Here is a 20934-nt window from a genome sequence, read left to right as displayed (position 1 = left end):
AGAGCCCCCCCTTCCCCACAGCCCCCCCTTCCCCACAGCCCCCCCTTCCCCACAGCTACTCTGGGACAGCCCCCCCAACCTAACAGCCCCCTGGGGCAGCCCCCCCTTCCCCACAGCTCCCCCTTCCCCACAGCCCCCCCGGGACAGCCCCCCCAACCCAACAGCCCCCTGGGGCAGCCTCCCCTTCCCCCCAGCCTCCATGGAGCAGGCCCCCTGTCCCTAGAGCCCCCCAGGGCACCCCCCAGCAGGTGGCACATGGAGAGCTGGGGGGACGGACAGGGGGTACCGGGGGGTGCTGCAGGCGGCCGGTATCGCAGGGCTGCGGGAGCAGAGCCGCCGGGCCAGGCCGTACCCCCACACAGACAGGCAGCAGCTCAGCCCGCTGGCCCTGCGGCTCGGAGGCAGGACGCGTCCCCAGCTCCGCCCTGGTCTTGCCACCAGCACCCGCGGGCCGTCTCGGGGCCCGGCCGCACCCCAGGCCTGGGGACTCTGCTCCCGCCGGCAGCCCGCCCTGCCCTGGGCACGCCCAGGGGCCCCCCAGGCACAGGGATGACGAGAGTCGGACGGACGGACGCAGAGCGGAGAGCGCCGGCGGGCCCCGTGGCTCCCCCAGGCGGGACGCACCAGGCGGCTCGGAGGGTGAAGGAGGCGGGGGCCGCGGGCCAGGCGGTGAGGGAGGACACGTGGAAGGCCAGTCGCAGGAACACCTGGGGGGAGCGAAGGTGAGACGCGGCGCCAGGGGCAGACCCGGGACCCTGAGCCCCCCCCCCGCCCCCGCCTCACTCACCGTCGTTTGCTCCCGCAGCACCGCCGGGCTCAGCTGGCAGGAGCTGGTGGGGGCGGACAGGTCGCCCAGAGCCCCGGGCAGGCTGCAAACCAGAGAGAGCGGCCAGCGGGACTGGGGAAAGCAAGGGCCAGTTAGGGACAGCGCCCCTCGGCCCGCCCCAGCCCTGCCCCCCCGCCGGTGCCCCCCGCTCCCGCCCCACAGCCCCTGCCAGCCCAGCCCGCCCGCTGGTCCCCCCCACTCCTGCCCCCAGCCGCGCCGGTGCCCCCCGCTCCCGCCCCACAGCCCCTGCCAGCCCAGCCCCCCCGCTGGTCCCCCCATTCCTGCCCCCAGCCCTGCCGGTGTCCCCCGCTCCCGCCCCACAGCCCCTGCCAGCCCAGCCCCCCCGCTGGTCCCCCCACTCCTGCCCCCAGCCCTGCCAGTGCCCCCCGCTCCCGCCCCACAGCCCCTGCCAGCCCAGCCCCCCCGCTGGTCCCCCCACTCCTGCCCCCCTGCCGGTGCCCCCCGCTCCCGCCCCACAGCCCCTGCCAGCCCAGCCCCCCCACTGGTCCCCCCACTCCTGCCCCCAGCCCTGCCAGTGCCCCCCGCTCCCGCCCCACAGCCCCTGCCAGCCCAGCCCCCCCGCTGGTCCCCCCACTCCTGCCCCCCTGCCGGTGCCCCCCGCTCCCGCCCCACAGCCCCTGCCAGCCCAGCCCCCCCGCTGGTCCCCCCACTCCTGCCCCCAGCCCTGCCAGTGCCCCCCACCCCGCAGCCCCTGCCAGCCCTCCCCCAGCCCTGCAGGTGCTCCCCAATCCCACTCCACAGCCCCACCCCCCAGCCTCTGCCCCCCTCACTCCCGCCCCACAGCCCCCTACCTGCAGGACAGAGCCCCCCCGGAAGGCCATCCCTGGGGGATACTGGAGGGTCAGCGCCGGCCCAAAAGCCATTTCTCCCGCGTTCTCCAGCTGCACCGTCAGGTTGAGGAGGAAGCGGGGGCTGAGCCGGAGGCCTGGGGACCTGCAAAGTGCACGCTGAGTCCGGCCCGGCCTGGCCCAGCAGGGGCGCGGGGCGGGGGCTGCCGGGGCCACTCACCCCGAGAAGTTGAAGGAGACGCGCAGGTCGGCCACGCACTCCTCGTCCGCCCCGCACCGCCGCTCAAAGGGCACCTGCGGGGCAGAGAGCCGGGCGCCGGTCACAGCCCCGGGCAGCGCGGGGAGCCAAGGGCCCAGGGCCGGGCGCCGGTCACAGCCCCGGGCAGCGCGGGGAGCCAAGGGCCCAGGGCCGGGCGCCGGTCACAGCCCCGGGCAGCGCGGGGAGCCAAGGGCTCAGGGCCGGGCGCCGGTCACAGCCCCGGGCAGCGTGGGGAGCCAAGGGCCCAGGGCCGGGCGCTGGTCACAGCCCCGGGCAGCGCGGGGAGCCAAGGGCCCAGGGCCGGGCGCTGGTCACAGCCCCGGGCACCGCGGGGAGCCAAGGGCCCAGGGCCGGGTGCAGTAGCAGGAGGAGGGGAGGGGACCCAGAACCTGGGATTACAAGGTAAGGGGGCTGGGATGGAACCCAGGCATCCGGGTGGTATGGGGGGGGAGGGGATCCAGGCATCCGGGTGGTATGGGGGGGGAGGGGATCCAGGCATCCGGGTGGTATGGGGGGGAGGGGATCCAGGCATCCGGGTGGTATGGGGGGGGGGGAGGGGATCCAGGCATCTGGGTGGTATGGTGGGGGGGGGGAGTGGAGGGGAGGAGATCCAGGCATCCGGGTGGTATGGGGGGGAGGGGACCCGGGCACCCAGCTGCGTGTGGGGGCGGGGTACCTTGAGGTGAGTGGTTGTGTTGGTGTCAGGGGACAGCAGGGGTGTCAGACCCCTGGTGCCCTCGATTGGCTCCCCCTGGACTGAGAAATTCATCCGCAGCTCCACCGGGGTCAGGAAATCCTCCAGGCAGGCCTGGGGGGAAGTGAGTGCTGTGAGCTGCCCCACAGCAGTGCCCCAGCCATGAACTCCCCCGTGCTGCGAGCTGCCCCACAGCAGTGCCCCAGCCATGAACTCCCCCGTGCTGCGAGCTGCCCCACAGCAGTGCCGGGGGGGGGGCGGGACCTACCAGGGCGTGCAGGGTCTTGGTGGTGCACTCTGGCGCCGCGCCGACCCGCACAGAGTCCAGGAGCTGCGAGGCTCCGTCGTGCAGCACCAGGCGCGGGTTGGAGCTCCCAGGGTCCAGCCGGAGCGCGAAGGAGACGTTGGCGTGAAGGGGCGCTGGGGGGAAAGCAGAGTGGGAGCAGGGCCGGGAGCAGAGGGGGTGGGGGAGGGGGGCCACACAACGGTGCGAGAGTCCGGGAAGGGGGGGGGGGGCTCACCTGGCCCCCTCTGGCCGATCTGGCGGAGGTTGAAGCACAGGGTCAGGTTGACCTGCCCAGCCAGCTGGCCCGCGGGCCCCGCACAGCCGGCCTCGCCCAGGGGGATCCGGGCGGGAGCCAGCGCCAGGGAGGGGGCGACGCCGATCAGCGGACGGACCCTGCCGGGGGACGGAGGCGCGGACAGTGAGGGGGGGGACAGGCGGTGTGTCGGGGCCCCCCCCACCCCCGTGCGCAGCCGGACGGGACCCCCGGGCCGCTGAGGGAGAAGGGTCGGTGCTGCTCCGAGATCCAGCGCGGACGGAGGAGCTGGGGCCGAGCCTCAGTTGCCTGGGGGGGTCACTTAGTCTGCTCCCCTCATGCTTCCCCCCCTGCAGCTCCCCTCCTGCACTGTCCTGCCCCCCCCGGGGAAGCTCTTGTCCCCTGGTCCCCAGGAGGTGAGACCCCGACACGTGCCCCAGGGTGTCCTGCCTGGCCCCCTCCGGCAGAGAGAGCAGCAAGGGGGGGGCCCAGGAGGTGAGACCCCGACACGCGCCCCAGGGTGTCCTGCCTGGCCCCCTCCGGCAGAGAGAGCAGCAAGGGGGGGGCCCAGGAGGTGAGACCCCGACACGCGCCCCAGGGTGTCCTGCCTGGCCCCCCTCCGGCAGAGAGAGCGGCAAGGGGGGGGCCAGGAGGTGAGACCCCGACACGCGCCCCAGGGTGTCCTGCCTGGCCCCCTCCGGCAGAGAGAGCGGCAAGGGGGGGGCCAGGAGGTGAGACCCCGACACGCGCCCCAGGGTGTCCTGCCTGGCCCCCTCCGGCAGAGAGAGCGGCAAGGGGGGGGCCAGGAGGTGAGACCCCGACACGCGCCCCAGGGTGTCCTGCCTGGCCCCCTCCGGCAGAGAGAGCGGCAAGGGGGGGGCCAGGAGGTGAGACCCCGACACGCGCCCCAGGGAGTCCTGCCTGGCCCCCTCCGGCAGAGAGAGCAGCAAGGGGGGGGCCCAGGAGGTGAGACCCCGACACGCGCCCCAGGGCCTCCTGCCTGGCCCCCTCCGGCAGAGAGAGCGGCAAGGGGGGGGCCAGGAGGTGAGACCCCGACACGCGCCCCAGGGCCTCCTGCCTGGCCCCCTCCAGCAGAGAGAGCAGCAAGGGGGGGGCCCAGGAGGTGAGACCCCGACACGTGCCCCAGGGTGTCCTGCCTGGCCCCCTCCAGCAGAGAGAGCGGCAAGGGGGGGGCCCAGGAGGTGAGACCCCGACACGCGCCCCAGGGCCTCCTGCCTGGCCCCCTCCGGCAGAGAGAGCGGCAAGGGGGGGGCCCAGGAGGTGAGACCCCGACACGCGCCCCAGGGCCTCCTGCCTGGCCCCCTCCGGCAGAGAGAGCGGCAAGGGGGGGGCCCAGGAGGTGAGACCCCGACACGTGCCCCAGGGCCTCCTGCCTGGCCCCCTCCGGCAGAGAGAGCGGCAAGGGGGGGGCCCAGGAGGTGAGACCCCGACACGCGCCCCAGGGCCTCCTGCCTGGCCCCCTCCGGCAGAGAGAGCGGCAAGGGGGGGGCCAGGAGGTGAGACCCCGACATGCGCCCCAGGGCGTCCTGCCTGGCCCCCTCCGGCAGAGAGAGCGGCAGGGGGGGGGCTCAGGAGCGCACAGTGATTGGAACAGCCCCGACCTCCCCCCAGCCCCAGTGCTGCGAGCTTCCCACCACAGTGCCACACGCCCCCCTCTCCCTCACCTGAGCAGCACGGCCCGGCCCAGGGCCCCCACGGCCACGTCCGGCAGCCCGTCCCCGCTGAGATCCAGCCGCCCCCGCACAGACTGGCCGAAAAACCGCAGAGCAGGAAAGAAACACCCGCCGGAGATACGCTGGGGGGGGGGGGGGGAGGTTGGATAGTGCCCCTCGCTCCCGCCCCGCAGCCCCCCCAGCCCAGCCCCCAGCCCTGCCAGTGCCCCTCGCTCCCGCCCCGCAGCCCCCCCAGCCCTGCCCCCAGCCCTGCCAGTGCCCCTCGCTCCCGCCCCGCAGCCCCCCCAGCCCTGCCCCCAGCCCTGCCAGTGCCCCTCGCTCCCGCCCCGCAGCCCCCCCAGCCCTGCCCCCAGCCCTGCCAGTGCCCCTCACTCCCGCCCCGCAGCCCCCCCAGCCCTGCCCCCAGCCCTGCCAGTGCCCCTCGCTCCCGCCCCGCAGCCCCCCCCAGCCCAGCCAGTGCCCCTCACTCCCGCCCCGCAGCCCCCCCAGCCCAACCCAGCCCCCAGCCCTGCCAGTGCCCCTCGCTCCCGCCCCGCAGCCCCCAGCCCTGCCAGTGCCCCTCACTCCCGCCCCGCAGCCCCCCCAGCCCAGCCCAGCCCCCAGCCCTGCCAGTGCCCCTCGCTCCCGCCCCGCAGCCCCCCCAGCCCTGCCAGTGCCCCTCGCTCCCGCCCCGCAGCCCCCCAGCCCTGCCAGTGCCCCTCACTCCCGCCCCGCAGCCCCCCCAGCCCTGCCCCCAGCCCTGCCAGTGCCCCTCGCTCCCGCCCCGCAGCCCCCAGCTCTGCCAGTGCCCCTCGCTCCCGCCCCGCAGCCCCCTCAGCCCTGCCCCCAGCCCTGCCAGTGCCCCTCGCTCCCGCCCCGCAGCCCCCCCAGCCCTGCCCCCAGCCCTGCCAGTGCCCCTCGCTTCCGCCCCGCAGCCCCCCCAGCCCTGCCCCCAGCCCTGCCAGTGCCCCTCGCTCCCGCCCCACAGCCCCCCAGCCCTGCCAGTGCCCCTCACTCCCGCCCCGCAGCCCCCCCAGCCCTGCCCCCAGCTCTGCCAGTGCCCCTCGCTCCCGCCCCGCAGCCCCCCCAGCCCAGCCAGTGCCCCTCACTCCCGCCCCGCAGCCCCCCCAGCCCAGCCCAGCCCCCAGCCCTGCCAGTGCCCCTCACTCCCGCCCCGCAGCCCCCCCCAGCCCTGCCCCCAGCCCTGCCAGTGCCCCTCGCTCCCGCCCCGCAGCCCCCCCAGCCCTGCCCCCAGCCCTGCCAGTGCCCCTCGCTCCCGCCCCGCAGCCCCCCCAGCCCAGCCAGTGCCCCTCTCTCCCGCCCCGCAGCCCCCCCAGCCCTGCCCCCAGCCCTGCCAGTGCCCCTCGCTCCCGCCCCGCAGCCCCCCCAGCCCAGCCAGTGCCCCTCACTCCCGCCCCGCAGCCCCCCCAGCCCTGCCAGTGCCCCTCACTCCTGCCCCGCAGCCCCCCAGCCCTGCCAGTGCCCCTCACTCCCGCCCCGCAGCCCCCCCCAGCCCTGCCCCCAGCCCTGCCAGTGCCCCTCGCTCCCGCCCCGCAGCCCCCCCAGCCCAGCCAGTGCCCCTCACTCCCGCCCCGCAGCCCCCCCAGCCCAGCCCAGCCCCCAGCCCTGCCAGTGCCCCTCACTCCCGCCCTGCAGCCCCCCCAGCCCAGCCAGTGCCCCTCGCTCCCGCCCCGCAGCCCCCCCAGCCCAGCCAGTGCCCCTCGCTCCCGCCCCGCAGCCCCCCCAGCCCAGCCAGTGCCCCTCGCTCCCGCCCCGCAGCCCCCCCAGCCCTGCCCCCAGCCCTGCCAGTGCCCCTCGCTCCCGCCCCGCAGCCCCCCCAGCCCTGCCAGTGCCCCCTGCTCCCCCCCGCAGCCCCCCCAGCCCTGCCCCCAGCCCTGCCAGTGCCCCTCGCTCCCGCCCCGCAGCCCCCCCAGCCCTGCCAGTGCCCCTCACTCCCGCCCCGCAGCCCCCCCCAGCCCTGCCCCCAGCCCTGCCAGTGCCCCTCGCTCCCACCCCGCAGCCCCCCAGCCCTGCCCCCAGCCCTGCCAGTGCCCCTCGCTCCCGCCCCGCACCCCCCAGCCCTGCCAGTGCCCCTCACTCCCGCCCCGCAGCCCCCCCAGCCCAGCCAGTGCCCCTCACTCCCGCCCCGCAGCCCCCCCAGCCCAGCCCAGCCCCCAGCCCTGCCAGTGCCCCTCACTCCCGCCCCGCAGCCCCCCCCAGCCCTGCCCCCAGCCCTGCCAGTGCCCCTCGCTCCCGCCCCGCAGCCCCCCCAGCCCTGCCCCCAGCCCTGCCAGTGCCCCTCGCTCCCGCCCCGCAGCCCCCCCAGCCCAGCCAGTGCCCCTCTCTCCCGCCCCGCAGCCCCCCCAGCCCTGCCCCCAGCCCTGCCAGTGCCCCTCGCTCCCGCCCCGCAGCCCCCCCAGCCCAGCCAGTGCCCCTCACTCCCGCCCCGCAGCCCCCCCAGCCCTGCCAGTGCCCCTCACTCCTGCCCCGCAGCCCCCCAGCCCTGCCAGTGCCCCTCACTCCCGCCCCGCAGCCCCCCCCAGCCCTGCCCCCAGCCCTGCCAGTGCCCCTCGCTCCCGCCCCGCAGCCCCCCCAGCCCAGCCAGTGCCCCTCACTCCCGCCCCGCAGCCCCCCCAGCCCAGCCCAGCCCCCAGCCCTGCCAGTGCCCCTCACTCCCGCCCCGCAGCCCCCCCAGCCCAGCCAGTGCCCCTCGCTCCCGCCCCGCAGCCCCCCCAGCCCAGCCAGTGCCCCTCGCTCCCGCCCCGCAGCCCCCCCAGCCCAGCCAGTGCCCCTCGCTCCCGCCCCGCAGCCCCCCCAGCCCTGCCCCCAGCCCTGCCAGTGCCCCTCGCTCCCGCCCCGCAGCCCCCCCAGCCCTGCCAGTGCCCCCTGCTCCCGCCCGCAGCCCCCCCAGCCCTGCCCCCAGCCCTGCCAGTGCCCCTCGCTCCCGCCCCGCAGCCCCCCCAGCCCTGCCAGTGCCCCTCACTCCCGCCCCGCAGCCCCCCCCAGCCCTGCCCCCAGCCCTGCCAGTGCCCCTCGCTCCCACCCCGCAGCCCCCCAGCCCTGCCCCCAGCCCTGCCAGTGCCCCTCGCTCCCGCCCCGCACCCCCCAGCCCTGCCAGTGCCCCTCACTCCCGCCCCGCAGCCCCCCCAGCCCTGCCCCCAGCCCTGCCAGTGCCCCTCACTCCCGCCCCGCGGCCCCCCCAGCCCAGCCCTGCCAGTGCCCCTCACTCCCGCCCCGCAGCCCCCCCAGCCCTGCCCCCAGCCCTGCCAGTGCCCCCTGCTCCCGCCCGCAGCCCCTGGGCATCTCACCTGGCTGTGGGAGTCTCTCAGGGCCAGTCTCTCCAGCTCCCCCAGGAAGATGTAAAGGGCCCCCAGCCCGTCGTCGTCCAGGGGGGCCCCAATGGCCACGTCCTCTCTGCCGTCCCCATTCACATCCCCCAGGGGGCCCAGCGCTGCCCCGAACCGGCCCAGCCCGTCCCCCGGGGACCCCCGCAACCTCTGGGTGCAGTTCAGAGAGCCCTGGGGCAGGGAGAGGGGGGCTCAGAGCCCCGCCCGCTGCCCCCCAGCCTGCCCCCCCACCATCCCCCACCCCTCCTCTCCCTGCCCCCCACCCCAGCCCCCACCCCTCTCCCTGCCCCCACCCCTCCTCTCCCTGCCCCCCACCCCAGCCCCGTGCACCCCTCTCCCTGCCCCCCACCCCAGCCCCGTGCACCCCTCTCCCTGCCCCCCACCCCGTCCTCTCCCTGCCCCCATCACCTCAGCCCCATGCACCCCTCTCCCTGCCCCCCACCCCAGCCCCCACCCCTCCTCTCCCTGCCCCCCACCCCCTCCTCTCCCTGCCCCCATCACCCCAGCCCCATCCACCCCTCTCCCTGCCCCCTCACCCCAGCCCCCACCCCTCTCCCTGCCCCCATCACCTCAGCCCCATCCACCCCTCTCCCTGCCCCCTCACCCCAGCCCCCACCACTCCAGCCCCATCCACCCCTCTCCCTGCCCCCATCATCCCAGCCCCCACCTCTCTCCCTGCCCTCACCCCTCTGCCCCCGTCTCACCCCCTCCCCGAGGGCGCAGACCCAGACCAGGCCACCCCAGTGGCGGTTCTGGTAGCCAGGGGCCCCGATCAGAACCAGATCCGTGTCGCCATCGCTGTCCAGGTCCAGGGTGCAGAGCTCGGCCCCGAAGGCGGATCCCACCTGGGGGAGGGACGGACAGATGCAGGGTGCTGAGGGGCTGGACAGGCAGACGGGGGGAGGGAGGGTGGGCGGACAGATGGACGGGGTGGAGGGACGGACTGACGGACAGATGGACACATGGGACATGGAGGGACGGACAGACAGACGGGCAGGGCTGAGGGCTGCCAGACAGACGGACGGGCGCTCTGGAAGGGCAGGCAAGGGTGCAAGTGGACAGACAGACGGGGAGCTGGGGACAGACGGACGGGGCCACGGCATGATGCTCACCTGCTCCCCCAGGACGCTGCCTCCGACCTGGCTGCTGTTGCTCTGGAAGACCGTGACCCGCCCGACGTGCCCAAACCGGGGGGCCCCGGCCACATACAGGTCACTACCCCCCCGGTGGGCCAGGGCCAGGGAGTAGCCTGTGGGGAGGGGAGGGAGTTAGTGTGGGGAGCGCTGGGGGAGGGAGGGAGGGAGGGAAAGGGGTGCAGAACATGGGCAAGAGGGAGGGGGGAGGGGGGAAGAGGAGGGGGGAGAAGGGACAGGTGGGGGAGGGGTGGGAAAAGAGGAATGGGGGAAGAAGGGACAGGTGGGGGAGGGGTGGGAAAAGGGGAGTGGGGGGAAGAAGGGACAGGTGGGGGAGGGGTGGGAAAAGAGGAATGGGGGAAGAAGGGACAGGTGGGGGAGGGGTGGGAAAAGGGAAGTGGGGGGAAGAAGGGACAGGTGGGGGAGGGGTGGGAAAAGGGGAGTGGGGGGAAGAAGGGACAGGTGGGGGAGGGGTGGGAAAAGGAGAGTGGGGGGAAGAAGGGACAGGTGGGGGAGGGGTGGGAAAAGGGGAGTGGGGGGAAGTAGGGACAGGTGGGGGAGGGGTGGGAAAAGGAGAGTGGGGGGAAGAAGGGACAGGTGGGGGAGGGGTGGGAAAAGGGGAGTGGGGGGAAGAAGGGACAGGTGGGGGAAAAAGGGGGGGAATAAGGGGGGGGCCGGGCCACTCACCCAGATAAGCCGCCTTTGCCTCCTCCCGCAGCAAGGACTCGTTGAAGAAGGTCGTGCGGGGGGGGTTTTCCCGCCGCTCCTCCAGCCCCCCCGCCCAGTCGTAGGCCCCCACCGCACCCACCACAATGGCCTCCTGGGGGTCGCGGGGAGACAGAGAAGGGGGGTGAGGGACCCAGGAGTCCTAGCGCCCCCCGCAGGGCCCTGCTCCCCTCCCCCAACCCGGCCCGGCATGGGGCAGCGCCCTGTGAGCGGGCAGGGCGGCGGGGGGCGCGCGTGCTCAGGGAGGGGGACTGCTCCGAGCGATCCTGGCGGCGCTCCCGGCGGGAGGGGACCCGGCGCAGATTTCCTGGGCGAGGGCGAGGGCGGACGGCCAGGGACCCGGCACACGGACCGGCCTTAGACCCACCAGCGCCGTGGGGCGTCCGTTCCCCAGTGGCCGCGAAGCGTCTGCCCTGAACTAGGGGGCTGGGACCCGGAGGAGGCCGCATCGCGGTCGCTAGAAGGAGGAAGCCGCGGGCGGAGCCGGGCCGATAGCGATATGCCCGGGGGCTGGTCAGTAGCCAGGGGGACGCCCCCGAAGGCAGCCTGGCCTGGGCAGAGCTCGCTGGCAGCCCCGCCGAATCAGCAGTGTTACTAGCACCTTGCAGACCAGAAACCACTTGGCTACGCACTGCACCCAGCACACCCCTAGGGGGCGCCTAGCCAGGGGACTGTCTCCCCCTAGTGGTGGGACCATGCACAGCACACGGTCTGTGTCTCCAGCCCTGGGGGGGGGATCTGCCTCCCCTGCCCCCCAGGTGTGGCTGGAGCCCATGTGCCCAACACCCCCCTTTTCCCCCCACCGTGAGGTAAGGGGGTTCTACCCACCGGGGTGAGCAGGGCGCTGAATCCTCCTTGCGAGAGCTCCAGCTGGAGAGAGCTGGTGTTGGAAACCTGGCCTATTCCTGGGGGGAGGAAGAGAGGGGGTGAGACCCAGGCAGGGAATGGGACCCAGCATCCAAGGAGGGGGTCCCCGTCCCGAACCCCCAGAGACCCAGGCGGGAGACAGGGCCCAGCATCCGGGGGGGGCTCCCCGTCCCGAACCCCCAGAGACCCAGGCGGGAGACGGGGCCCAGCATCCGGGGGGGCTCCCCGTCCCGAACCCCCAGAGACCCAGGCGGGAGACAGGGCCCAGCGTCCGGGGGGGCTCCCCGTCCCGAACCCCCAGAGACCCAGGCGGGAGACGGGGCCCAGCGTCCGGGGGGGCTCCCCGTCCCGAACCCCCAGAGACCCAGGCGGGAGACAGGGCCCAGCATCCGGGGGGGCTCCCCGTCCCGAACCCCCAGAGACCCAGGCGGGAGACGGGGCCCAGCGTCCAGGGGGGCTCCCCGTGCCGAACCCCCAGAGACCCAGGCGGGAGACGGGGCCCAGCGTCCGGGGGGGGCTCCCCGTCCTGAACCCCCAGAGACCCAGGCGGGAGACGGGGCCCAGCATCCGGGGGGGCTCCCCGTTCCGAACCCCCAGAGACCCAGGCGGGAGACAGGGCCCAGCATCCGGGGGGGCTCCCCGTCCCGAAGCCCCAGAGACCCAGGCGGGAGACGGGGCCCAGCGTCCGGGGGGGCTCCCCGTCCCGAACCCCCAGAGACCCAGGCGGGAGACGGGGCCCAGCGTCCGGGGGGGCTCCCCGTCCCGAACCCCCAGAGACCCAGGCGGGAGACGGGGCCCAGCGTCCGGGGGGGCTCCCCGTCCCGAACCCCCAGAGACCCAGGCGGGAGACGGGGCCCAGCGTCCGGGGGGGCTCCCCGTCCCGAACCCCCAGAGACCCAGGCGGGAGACGGGGCCCAGCGTCCGGGGGGGCTCCCCGTCCCGAACCCCCAGAGACCCAGGCGGGAGACGGGGCCCAGCGTCCGGGGGGGCTCCCCGTCCCGAACCCCCAGAGACCCAGGCGGGAGACAGGGCCCAGCATCCGGGAGGGCTCCCCGTCCCGAACCCCCAGAGACCCAGGCGGGAGACGGGGCCCAGCATCCGGGGGGGCTCCCCGTCCCGAACCCCCAGAGACCCAGGCGGGAGACGGGGCCCAGCGTCCGGGGGGGCTCCCCGTCCCGAACCCCCAGAGACCCAGGCGGGAGACGGGGCCCAGCGTCCGGGGGGGCTCCCCGTCCCGAACCCCCAGAGACCCAGGCGGGAGACGGGGCCCAGCGTCCGGGGGGGCTCCCCGTCCCGAACCCCCAGAGACCCAGGCGGGAGACGGGGCCCAGCGTCCGGGGGGGCTCCCCGTCCCGAACCCCCAGAGACCCAGGCGGGAGACGGGGCCCAGCGTCCGGGGGGGCTCCCCGTCCCGAAGCCCCAGAGACCCAGGCGGGAGACGGGGCCCAGCGTCCGGGCCGGGAGAGGAGCCAGGCGTCCCACCTTCGATGGCGAAGATCTTCTCGCGCAGCTGCGCCTGGATGGAGCTGAGCGCGGAGAAGTTCCCAACCTGGAAGACGTTCTCGGGCCGCGAGGCGATGGTCTGCAGCTCCTGGCGCGCCTCGGCTGAGGAGAACGCCTTGCCCACCTGGAGCCGGAGCAGAGATCTCCAGGGACGGGCTCCAGGGCCCCCGAAAGCCACTGACCCTTCTCACTAGCACGGAGCCCCCCCCCCAGCGCCTCCCCACCATGCTCCAGAGCCAGCCGGATCCTCCGTGGGCCACAGACTCATCACACACCCAGCCCCCGGCACCCTTCGGACCCCAGAGCTCTGCCCGTCCCTTCCTGCCTGCACAACCGGGGTCTGCCAGGCACCTCCCTCCCCCCCAGAGCCGCTCAGGAGCCTCTAGCTCAGGGTGGCCAGGCCAGGCCAGACCAAGAGCCACAACGGCAGTGGAGACGGCACGAGGAGCCGGGCAAAGTTGTTGAGGGACAAACAAGCAGCCCTGCCCTGGGGAAAACAGGGGCTGGTGCATCCGTCCGGGCCGGCTTCCTTTCCCCAGGGTCTTCGCAGCCCTGCCCCCGTTTGCTCTCTAACAACGTTGCCCCGGCTCTTCCCTCTGTCTCCACTGCGATTGCGGCTCCCAAAAAAAGCACCCGAAAGGGTGGAGAGGAGCAGGCTCTGGGCGGGAATTTGGGTGCTGGAGGAGGTGGAGAAGGGAGGGGGCCCCAGGCTGGGGAGCGTTGGGGTGAGCTGGGGGTTGGGGTGCTGGGCAAGCCGCAGGCTTGTGGCTGTGGGGGTGCAGGAGTTTGGGCTGGGGTGCGTGAGGGGCTCAGGGCAGGGAGGCTGGGAGTATGCCGGGCTCAGGACACAGATGTGCGGGGTGTGGACAGTGCAGGCATGTTGTGGCAGAAGACTGGGAATGTGGGGGGCAGGGGTTTGGGGATGTGGGGGGCTCAGGACAGGGGATCCAGTGCATGACGGGCTCAGGTTTGGGTTCTGGGGGATGCAGGAGTGTGATGCTGCTGTAGCGAGAAGGGGACTTGGCCCCAATTGGGGGCTTGTTGGCCTGGCTTCATTTTGAAATAAAATATGTCGTCAAACACAATATGTTTCGGCGGCGTCTTTATTTGTGAGAGGGGCGGGGAGCCTGTTCTGAGTCAGGGGTCAGCGACCCAAGAAAAGTCAGTTGGGGCCACACAAGAGAAATGCAAAAAAACCCTCCTCCAACCCCCCCAAGCCCCACTAATGTGACCCCAACTGTGCTGGTGGGGGCAGGGTGCTGGGGCAGGGTGCTGGGGCAGGGTGCTCGTCAGGGGGTCTGGCCAGGAGGAGGGGACAGAGACAGCTGGGGCCAGTACCTGGGGATCCGCGATCTCAGAAAGTGCATTGGCTGCTCTTCCCCTCCCCTCTGCCAGGCACCCCCCTCCCCACTCTAACCCCCTCCCCTCCAGAGCCAGGCACACGCCCCCAACCCAATCCCCCCCAGAGCCAGGGACCAGCACCGCCCCCCTCTATACAAATCCCCCTCCCCTTCCCCCTTACCCCCAAGCCCTACGGCCCCGCCAGACCCCCTCGGACACTGGACCCAGGGATGAGCCGGTCCCCCAAACCCTACGGCCCCGCCAGACCCCCTCGGACACCGGACCCAGGGACGAGCCGGTCCCCCAAACCCTATGGACTTGCCAGACCCCCTCGGACACTGGACCCAGGGACGAGCCGGTCCCCCAAACCCTACGGCCCCACCAGACCCCCTCGGACACCGGACCCAGGGACGAGCCGGTCCCCCAAACCCTACGGCCCCACCAGACCCCCTCGGACACCGGACCCAGGGACGAGCCGGTCCCCCAAACCCTACGGCCCCGCCAGACCCCCTCGGACACCGGACCCAGGGACGAGCCGGTCCCCCAAACCCTATGGACCCGCCAGACCCCCTCGGACACTGGACCCAGGGACGAGCCAGTCCCCCAAACCCTACGGCCCTGCCAGACCCCCTCGGACACCAGACCCAGGGACGAGCCGGTCCCCCAAACCCTATAGACCCCCCAAACCTTTATGCTCTCCCCAGGACTGCTGCGAACTGGGCACTTGGCCAGCAGCCCCAGGACCCACCCGCCCGGCCCCGTACCCCAATGGCGTAGCGGATCAGCCCCTGGCGCTCGGCCGCCTCAATGGCCGTGTCGAAGGTGGTGTTCGTGTCCGTGGACTGCCCGTCGGTCAGCACGACCAGGAGGCGCTTGGCGCGGGGCCGGGCGCCGTGCTCGGGGGCGAAGGTCTGGTTTCTGTGGGGGGAGCAGGCGGGTCAGGGCCGGGGGGCAGGGCGGCTGCCCCCCCCGCCGTGGGGTACTCACGCCACGAAGCGGATGGCCGAGGGGGTGTGTGTGTTCCCCTTCAGCTGCTGGAAATCCATCAGCTCCTCCTCCACCCCCGCCAGCCCCTTCTTGGCGTAGTCGGCAAAGCTGAACACCTGGTGGATCTCGGAGGAGAACTGGACCACGGCGAGCTGGGGGGAGGAGTCGGGGGGTAAGAGAGCAACTCGCTGCCCCCTCTCCGCCCCCCCCACGGGCAGACGGACACAAAGACACAGCCGGGCTTGGACGGACAGACGGGGACATGGCACAGGGCCAGCCAGCCGGACACACGGCCCAGGGACGGACGGACAGACGAGGACGTGGCCCAGGGACGGACGGACAGACACACGGCCCAGGGACGGACGGACGAGGACGCGGCCCAGGGACGGACGGACGGACGAGGACGCGGCCCAAGGACGGCCGGACGGACGAGGACGCGGCCCAGGGACGGACGAGGACGCGGCCCAGGGACGGCCGGACAGACACACGGCCAAGAGACGGCCGGACAGACACACGGCCCAGGGACGGCCGGACGAGGACACAGCCCAGGGACAGCCGGACAGACACACGGCCCAGGGACGGCCGGATGAGGACACAGCCCAGGGACGGCCGGACAGACACACGGCCCAGGGACAGCCGGACAGACACACGGCCCAGGGACGGCCGAATGAGGACACAGCCCAGGGACGGCCGGACAGACACACGGCCCAGGGACGGCCGGACAGACACACAGCCCAGAGACGGCCGGACGAGGACACAGCCCAGGGACAGCCGGACAGACACACGGCCCAGGGACGGCCGGATGAGGACACAGCCCAGGGACGGCCGGACAGACACACGGCCCAGGGACGGCCGGACAGACACACAGCCCAGAGACGGCCGGACGAGGACACAGCCCAGGGACAGCCGGACAGACACACGGCCCAGGGACGGCCGGATGAGGACACAGCCCAGGGACGGCCGGACAGACACACGGCCCAGGGACGGCCGGACGAGGACGCGGCCCAGGGACGGACGAACGGACGAGGACGCGGCCCAAGGACGGACGGATGGACGAGGACGCGGCCCAGGGACGGACGAGGACGCGGCCCAGGGACGGACGAGGACGCGGCCCAGGGACGGCCGGACAGACACACGGCCAAGAGACGGCCGGATGAGGACACAGCCCAGGGACGGCCGGACAGACACACGGCCCAGGGACGGCCGGACGAGGACACGGCCCAGAGATGGCCGGACGAGGACACGGCCCAGAGACGGCCGGACAGACACACGGCCCAGGGACGGCCGGACAGACACACAGCCCAGGGACGGACGGACGAGGACGCGGCCCAGGGACGGCCGGACAGACACACGGCCCAGGGACGGCCGGACGAGGACACAGCCCAGGGACGGCCGGACAGACACACGGCCCAGGGACGGCCGGACAGACACACAGCCCAGGGACGGACGGACAGACACACAGCCCAGGGACGGACGGACGAGGACGCGGCCCAGGCACGGACGGACAGACACACGGCCCAGGGACGGACGGACGGACGAGGACGCGGCCCAGGGACGGACGGACAGACACACAGCCCAGGGACGGCCGGACAGACACCTGGACGCGGGGCTCCGCCAGGGCGCGCAGCAGCTCCACGATGAATCGCTTCATGAGGTGGAAGTCGTCGGGGACGATGCTCTGGGAGTCGTCGTACAAAATGGCCACGTCCACCCCCGAAATGCAGCCTGGGGGGAGGGGAGGAATCAGCCCCCCCTCCACCTCACCCCCCCCGGCGAGCGCCTCCCCCCACCTCAGCCCCCCAGCCAGCATCACCCCCACCTCACCTTCCCCCCCCAGCCAGCGCCTCCACCCACCTCAGCCCCCCAGCCAGCATCACCCCCACCTCACCTTCCCCCCCCGGCCAGCACCTCCCTCCACCTCACCTTCCCCCCCCAGCCAGCATCACCCCCACCTCACCTTCCCCCCCCCGGCCAGCACCTCCCTCCACCTCACCTCCCCCCAGGTCAGTATCACCCCCCACCTCACCTTCCCCCCCAGCCAGCACCTCCCCCCACCTCACCCCCCCCAGCCAGCATCACCCCCACCTCACCTTCCCCCCCAGCCAGCACCTCCCCCCACCTCACCCCCTCAGCCAGCATCACCCCCACCTCACCTTCCCCCCCAGCCAGCGCCTCCACCCACCTCAGCCCCCCAGCCAGCATCACCCCCACCTCACCTTCCCCCCCAGCCAGCGCCTCCACCCACCTCAGCCCCCCAGCCAGCATCACCCCCACCTCACCTTCCCCCCCCCCGGCCAGCACCTCCCTCCACCTCACCTCCCCCCAGGTCAGAATCACCCCCCACCTCACCTTCCCCCCAGCCAGCACCTCCCCCCACCTCACCCCCCCAGCCAGCATCACCCCCACCTCACCTTCCCCCCCCAGCCAGCACCTCCCCCCACCTCCCCCCCAGCCAGCATCACCCCCACCTCACCTTCACCCCCCAGCCAGCGCCTCCCCCCACCTCACCCCCCCAGCCAGCATCACCCCCACCTCACCTTCCCCCCAGCCAGCGCCTCCACCCACCTCAGCCCCCCAGCCAGCATCACCCCCACCTCACCTTCCCCCCCCCGGCCAGCACCTCCCTCCACCTCACCTCCCCCCAGGTCAGTATCACCCCCCACCTCACCTTCCCCCCCCAGCCAGCACCTCCCCCCACCTCACCCCCCCAGCCAGCATCACCCCCACCTCACCTTCCCCCCCAGCCAGCACCTCCCCCCACCTCACCCCCCCAGCCAGCATCACCCCCACCTCACCTTCCCCCCCGGCCAGCACCTCCCTCCACCTCACCTCCCCCAGGTCAGTATCACCCCCCACCTCACCTTCCCCCCCCAGCCAGCACCTCCCCCCACCTCACCCCCCCAGCCAGCATCACCCCCACCTCACCTTCCCCCCAGCCAGCGCCTCCACCCACCTCAGCCCCCCAGCCAGCATCACCCCCACCTCACCTTCCCCCCCCCGGCCAGCACCTCCCCCCACCTCACCTCCCCCCAGGTCAGTATCACCCCCCACCTCACCTTCCCCCCCAGCCAGCCACCTCCCCCCACCTCACCCCCAGCCAGCATCACCCCCACCTCACCTTCCCCCCCCAGCCAGCACCTCCCCCCACCTCACCCCCCCAGCCAGCATCACCCCCACCTCACCTTCCCCCCAGCCAGCGCCTCCACCCACCTCAGCCCCCCAGCCAGCATCACCCCCACCTCACCTTCCCCCCCCCCAGCCAGCACCCTCCCTCCACCTCACCTCCCCCCAGGTCAGTATCACCCCCACCTCACCTTCCCCCCAGCCAGCACCTCCCCCCACCTCACCCCCCCAGCCAGCACCTCCCCCCACCTCACCCCCAGCCAGCATCACCCCCACCTCACCTTCCCCCCTCAGCCAGCACCTCCCCCCACCTCACCTCCCCCCAGGTCAGTATCACCCCCACCTCACCTTCCCCCCAGCCAGAACCTCCCCCACCTCACCCCCCAGCCAGCATCACCCCCACCTCACCTTCCCCCCGGCCAGCACCTCCCTCCACCTCACCTACCCCAGGTCAGTATCACCCCCACCTCACCTCACCCCCCCGGCCAGCACCTCCCCCCCACCTCACCCCCCAGCCAGCATCACCCCCACCTCACCTTCCCCCCCAGCCAGCACCTCCCCCCACCTCACCCCCCAGCCAACATCACCCCCACCTCACCTCCCCCCAGCCAGCATCACCCCCCACCTCACCTCCCCCCCGGCCAGCATCACCCCCCACCTCACCTTCCCCCCTCAGCCAGCACCTCCCCACACCTCACCTCCCCCCAGGTCAGTATCACCCCCACCTCACCTTCCCCCCCAGCCAGAACCTCCCCCACCTCCCTCCCAGCCAGCATCACCCCCTCCTCACCTTCCCCCCAGCCAGCACCTCCCCCCACCTCACCCCCCCAGCCAGCATCACCCCCACCTCACCTTCCCCCCCCCCAGCCAGCACCTCCCCCCACCTCAGCCCCCTGGCCAGCATCACCCCCACCTCACCTTCCCCCCCGGCCAGCACCTCCCTCCACCTCACCTCCCCCCAGGTCGGTATCACCCCCACCTCACCTCACCCCCCCAGCCAGCACCTCCCCCCACCTCACCCCCCAGCCAGCATCACCCCCACCTCACCTCCCCCCCCCCCCAGCCAGCACCTCCCCCCACCTCACCTCCCCCCCGGCCAACATCACCCCCCACCTCATCTTTTCCCCCCAGCCAGCACCTCCCCCACCTCACCTTCCCCCCCAGCCAACATCACCCCCACCTCACCTTCCCCCCAGCCAGCACTCCCCCCACCTCACCTTCCCCCCCCCAGCCAGCACCTCCCCCCACCTCACCTTCCCCCCCAGCCAGCATCACCCCCACCTCACCTTCCCCCCCCCAGCCAGCATCACCCCCCACTTCACCCCCCCCGGCCAGCATCACCCCGACAGATTTGCCCCACCCCCTCGCCTACCTTGGCTGGCCGGGTACAGGGCCTGGGGGGGCCGGTCCCAGCCCCCCCACAGGTAGCAGAGCCCCTGCAGATGGACGTTCTCCTCGCAGGGCTCCTGGAGCCGGGGCCCACAGGCCTGGGGAGGGAACGGGGGTCACTGGGAGGCTGGGGGTCCCCCCCCGCAGCACCACTCTGCCCCATCTCCTGTGTCGAACACCCCCTCCCCCCTCCACGCTCCCCCCATTTCCCCGCCCCTCCCCCACCGCTCGCTCGGGGCACTCACGAGTATTCGGGACCCAGAGATCTCGTCGGAGGCGAGCGCCAGCCCCAGGGAGACTGGGGGGGTGTCTGGGGGGACAGAGAGTGTGAGAGACCCCGCCAGGCACCCCCAGAACCCACAGCCCCACCCCCACCCTCCGCCACTTACCAGGGAGGGGGATGGGCTGGCAGGTCCCCTCAGGGTAGGAACAGCGATACAGGGACCCCGTCCCGTTGCCCCCCAGGGGGGCGCTCACCACGAGCCTGGGGAGAGATGGGCACAGACAGGATTGGGGGGGCTCTGATCCTGCTCCCCCCCCCCCCGGCGCTGGGATAGACCCCAGGAGTCCTGCCCCACCCCCCGGCCCCCCCTCCGGCCCCCCGCCCCGACTCTCACCATGGGCTGCCGGACATGCGGGTGGGGACGAGCCGGTACCCGAACTGCGCGGCCGCGTCGCCCTGGAAGACGGTGGGGCGCTGGGTCTCGATGCTGAAGGCCTGGGAGGGGGCTGGACCTGGAGATCGGAGGCAGAAGGGCAGGGCACTGCTGGGGGAAGCTCACAGCTCTGGGGGCGCGGACGGAAGAGATTGGGAGCGAGGGATGGAAGGGAGATTCCCCCCCCCCCCAGAGCCGTCCCCACTGCCCAGCGCCCCCACTTTACCCCCTGGGCAGCAGCCAAATACAGACAGGACATGGGGGGGGAAGGGGGCGGGGGGGGAGGGGCAGAGGGGCGGCGGGGGAGGGGCAGAGGGGGGGGAGGGGCAGTTCTACCAAAAGTCCCCAAAGGCGCAAGAGCCCATGAGACACAACGAGATTCAACAAAAAGAGGAAACAGAGCGCGGCCCGACAGCGCGTTAACAGACATCCCGGCCCTGGGCCCCCCGGTGCCCCCCTCTCCCGCCCCACAGCCCTGCCCCCAGCCCCCCCGGTGCCCCCCTCTCCCGCCCCACGGCTCTGCCCCCAGCCCCCCCGGTGCCCCTCTCTCCCGCCCCACGGCCCTGCCCCCAGCCCCGCCGGTGCCCCCACTCCCGCCCCGCAGCCCCTGCCCCCAGCCCTGCCAGCGCCCCCCACTCCCGCCCCCCAGCCCCTGCCCCCAGCCCCGCCGGTGCCCCCCACTCCCGCCCCGCAGCCCCTGCCCCCAGCCCTGCCGGTGCCCCCCACTCCCGCCCCGCAGCCCCTGCCCCCAGCCCTGCCGGCGCCCCCCACTCCAGCCCCACAGCCCTGCCCCCAGCCCTGCCGGCGCCCCCCACTCCCGCCCCCCAGCCCCTGCCCCCAGCCCCGCTGGTGCCCCTCACTCCCGCCCCGCAGCCCCTGCCCCCAGCCCTGCCGGTGCCCCCCACTCCCGCCCCGCAGCCCTTGCCAGTGCCCCCCACTCCCGCCCAGCAGACCCTGCCAGCCCAGCCCTGCCAGTGCCCCTCACTCCCGCCCCACAGCCCCTACCAGCCCAGCCCTGCCGGTGCCCCCCACTCCCACCCCACAGCCCCTACCAGCCCAGCC

At 74.0% G+C, this 20934-nt stretch overlaps 1 protein-coding gene across 6 annotated transcripts in view; it reads right to left on the bottom strand.

Annotated features, from left to right (window-relative positions):
- Positions 1–20934, bottom strand: part of ITGAL (integrin subunit alpha L) — a 47499-nt gene that overhangs the window by 9579 nt on the left and 16986 nt on the right. For 3 of the 6 annotated variants that reach the window (XM_075928768.2, XM_075928764.2, XM_075928766.2), the window contains exons 2-22: positions 19834–19951; positions 19606–19700; positions 19462–19526; positions 19200–19314; positions 16302–16429; positions 14705–14856; positions 14482–14635; positions 12356–12500; positions 10835–10911; positions 9968–10100; positions 9260–9396; positions 8852–8992; positions 8109–8318; positions 4813–4943; positions 3110–3267; positions 2857–3008; positions 2571–2702; positions 1856–1929; positions 1639–1780; positions 788–898; positions 625–707 (exon numbers count right to left, since the gene is read on the bottom strand). In XM_075928768.2, coding sequence (XP_075784883.2) covers positions 625–707; positions 788–898; positions 1639–1780; positions 1856–1929; positions 2571–2702; positions 2857–3008; positions 3110–3267; positions 4813–4943; positions 8109–8318; positions 8852–8992; positions 9260–9396; positions 9968–10100; positions 10835–10911; positions 12356–12500; positions 14482–14635; positions 14705–14856; positions 16302–16429; positions 19200–19314; positions 19462–19526; positions 19606–19700; positions 19834–19850 — 2552 coding nt within the window. In that variant the 5' untranslated portion in view covers positions 19851–19951. The remainder of the gene's footprint in view (positions 1–624; positions 708–787; positions 899–1638; positions 1781–1855; positions 1930–2570; positions 2703–2856; positions 3009–3109; positions 3268–4812; positions 4944–8108; positions 8319–8851; positions 8993–9259; positions 9397–9967; positions 10101–10834; positions 10912–12355; positions 12501–14481; positions 14636–14704; positions 14857–16301; positions 16430–19199; positions 19315–19461; positions 19527–19605; positions 19701–19833; positions 19952–20934) is intronic. The other 3 variants (XR_012903739.2, XM_089778989.1, XM_075928767.2) reach the window with 2 other exon arrangements.

This window comes from Pelodiscus sinensis, chromosome 5 (genome assembly GCF_052426305.1).
Source record: "Pelodiscus sinensis isolate ZL-2025 chromosome 5, ASM5242630v1, whole genome shotgun sequence".
In the NCBI taxonomy this organism is placed as follows: Eukaryota; Metazoa; Chordata; order Testudines; family Trionychidae; genus Pelodiscus; species Pelodiscus sinensis.
This window is presented reverse-complemented; position numbering and strand designations above follow the sequence as displayed.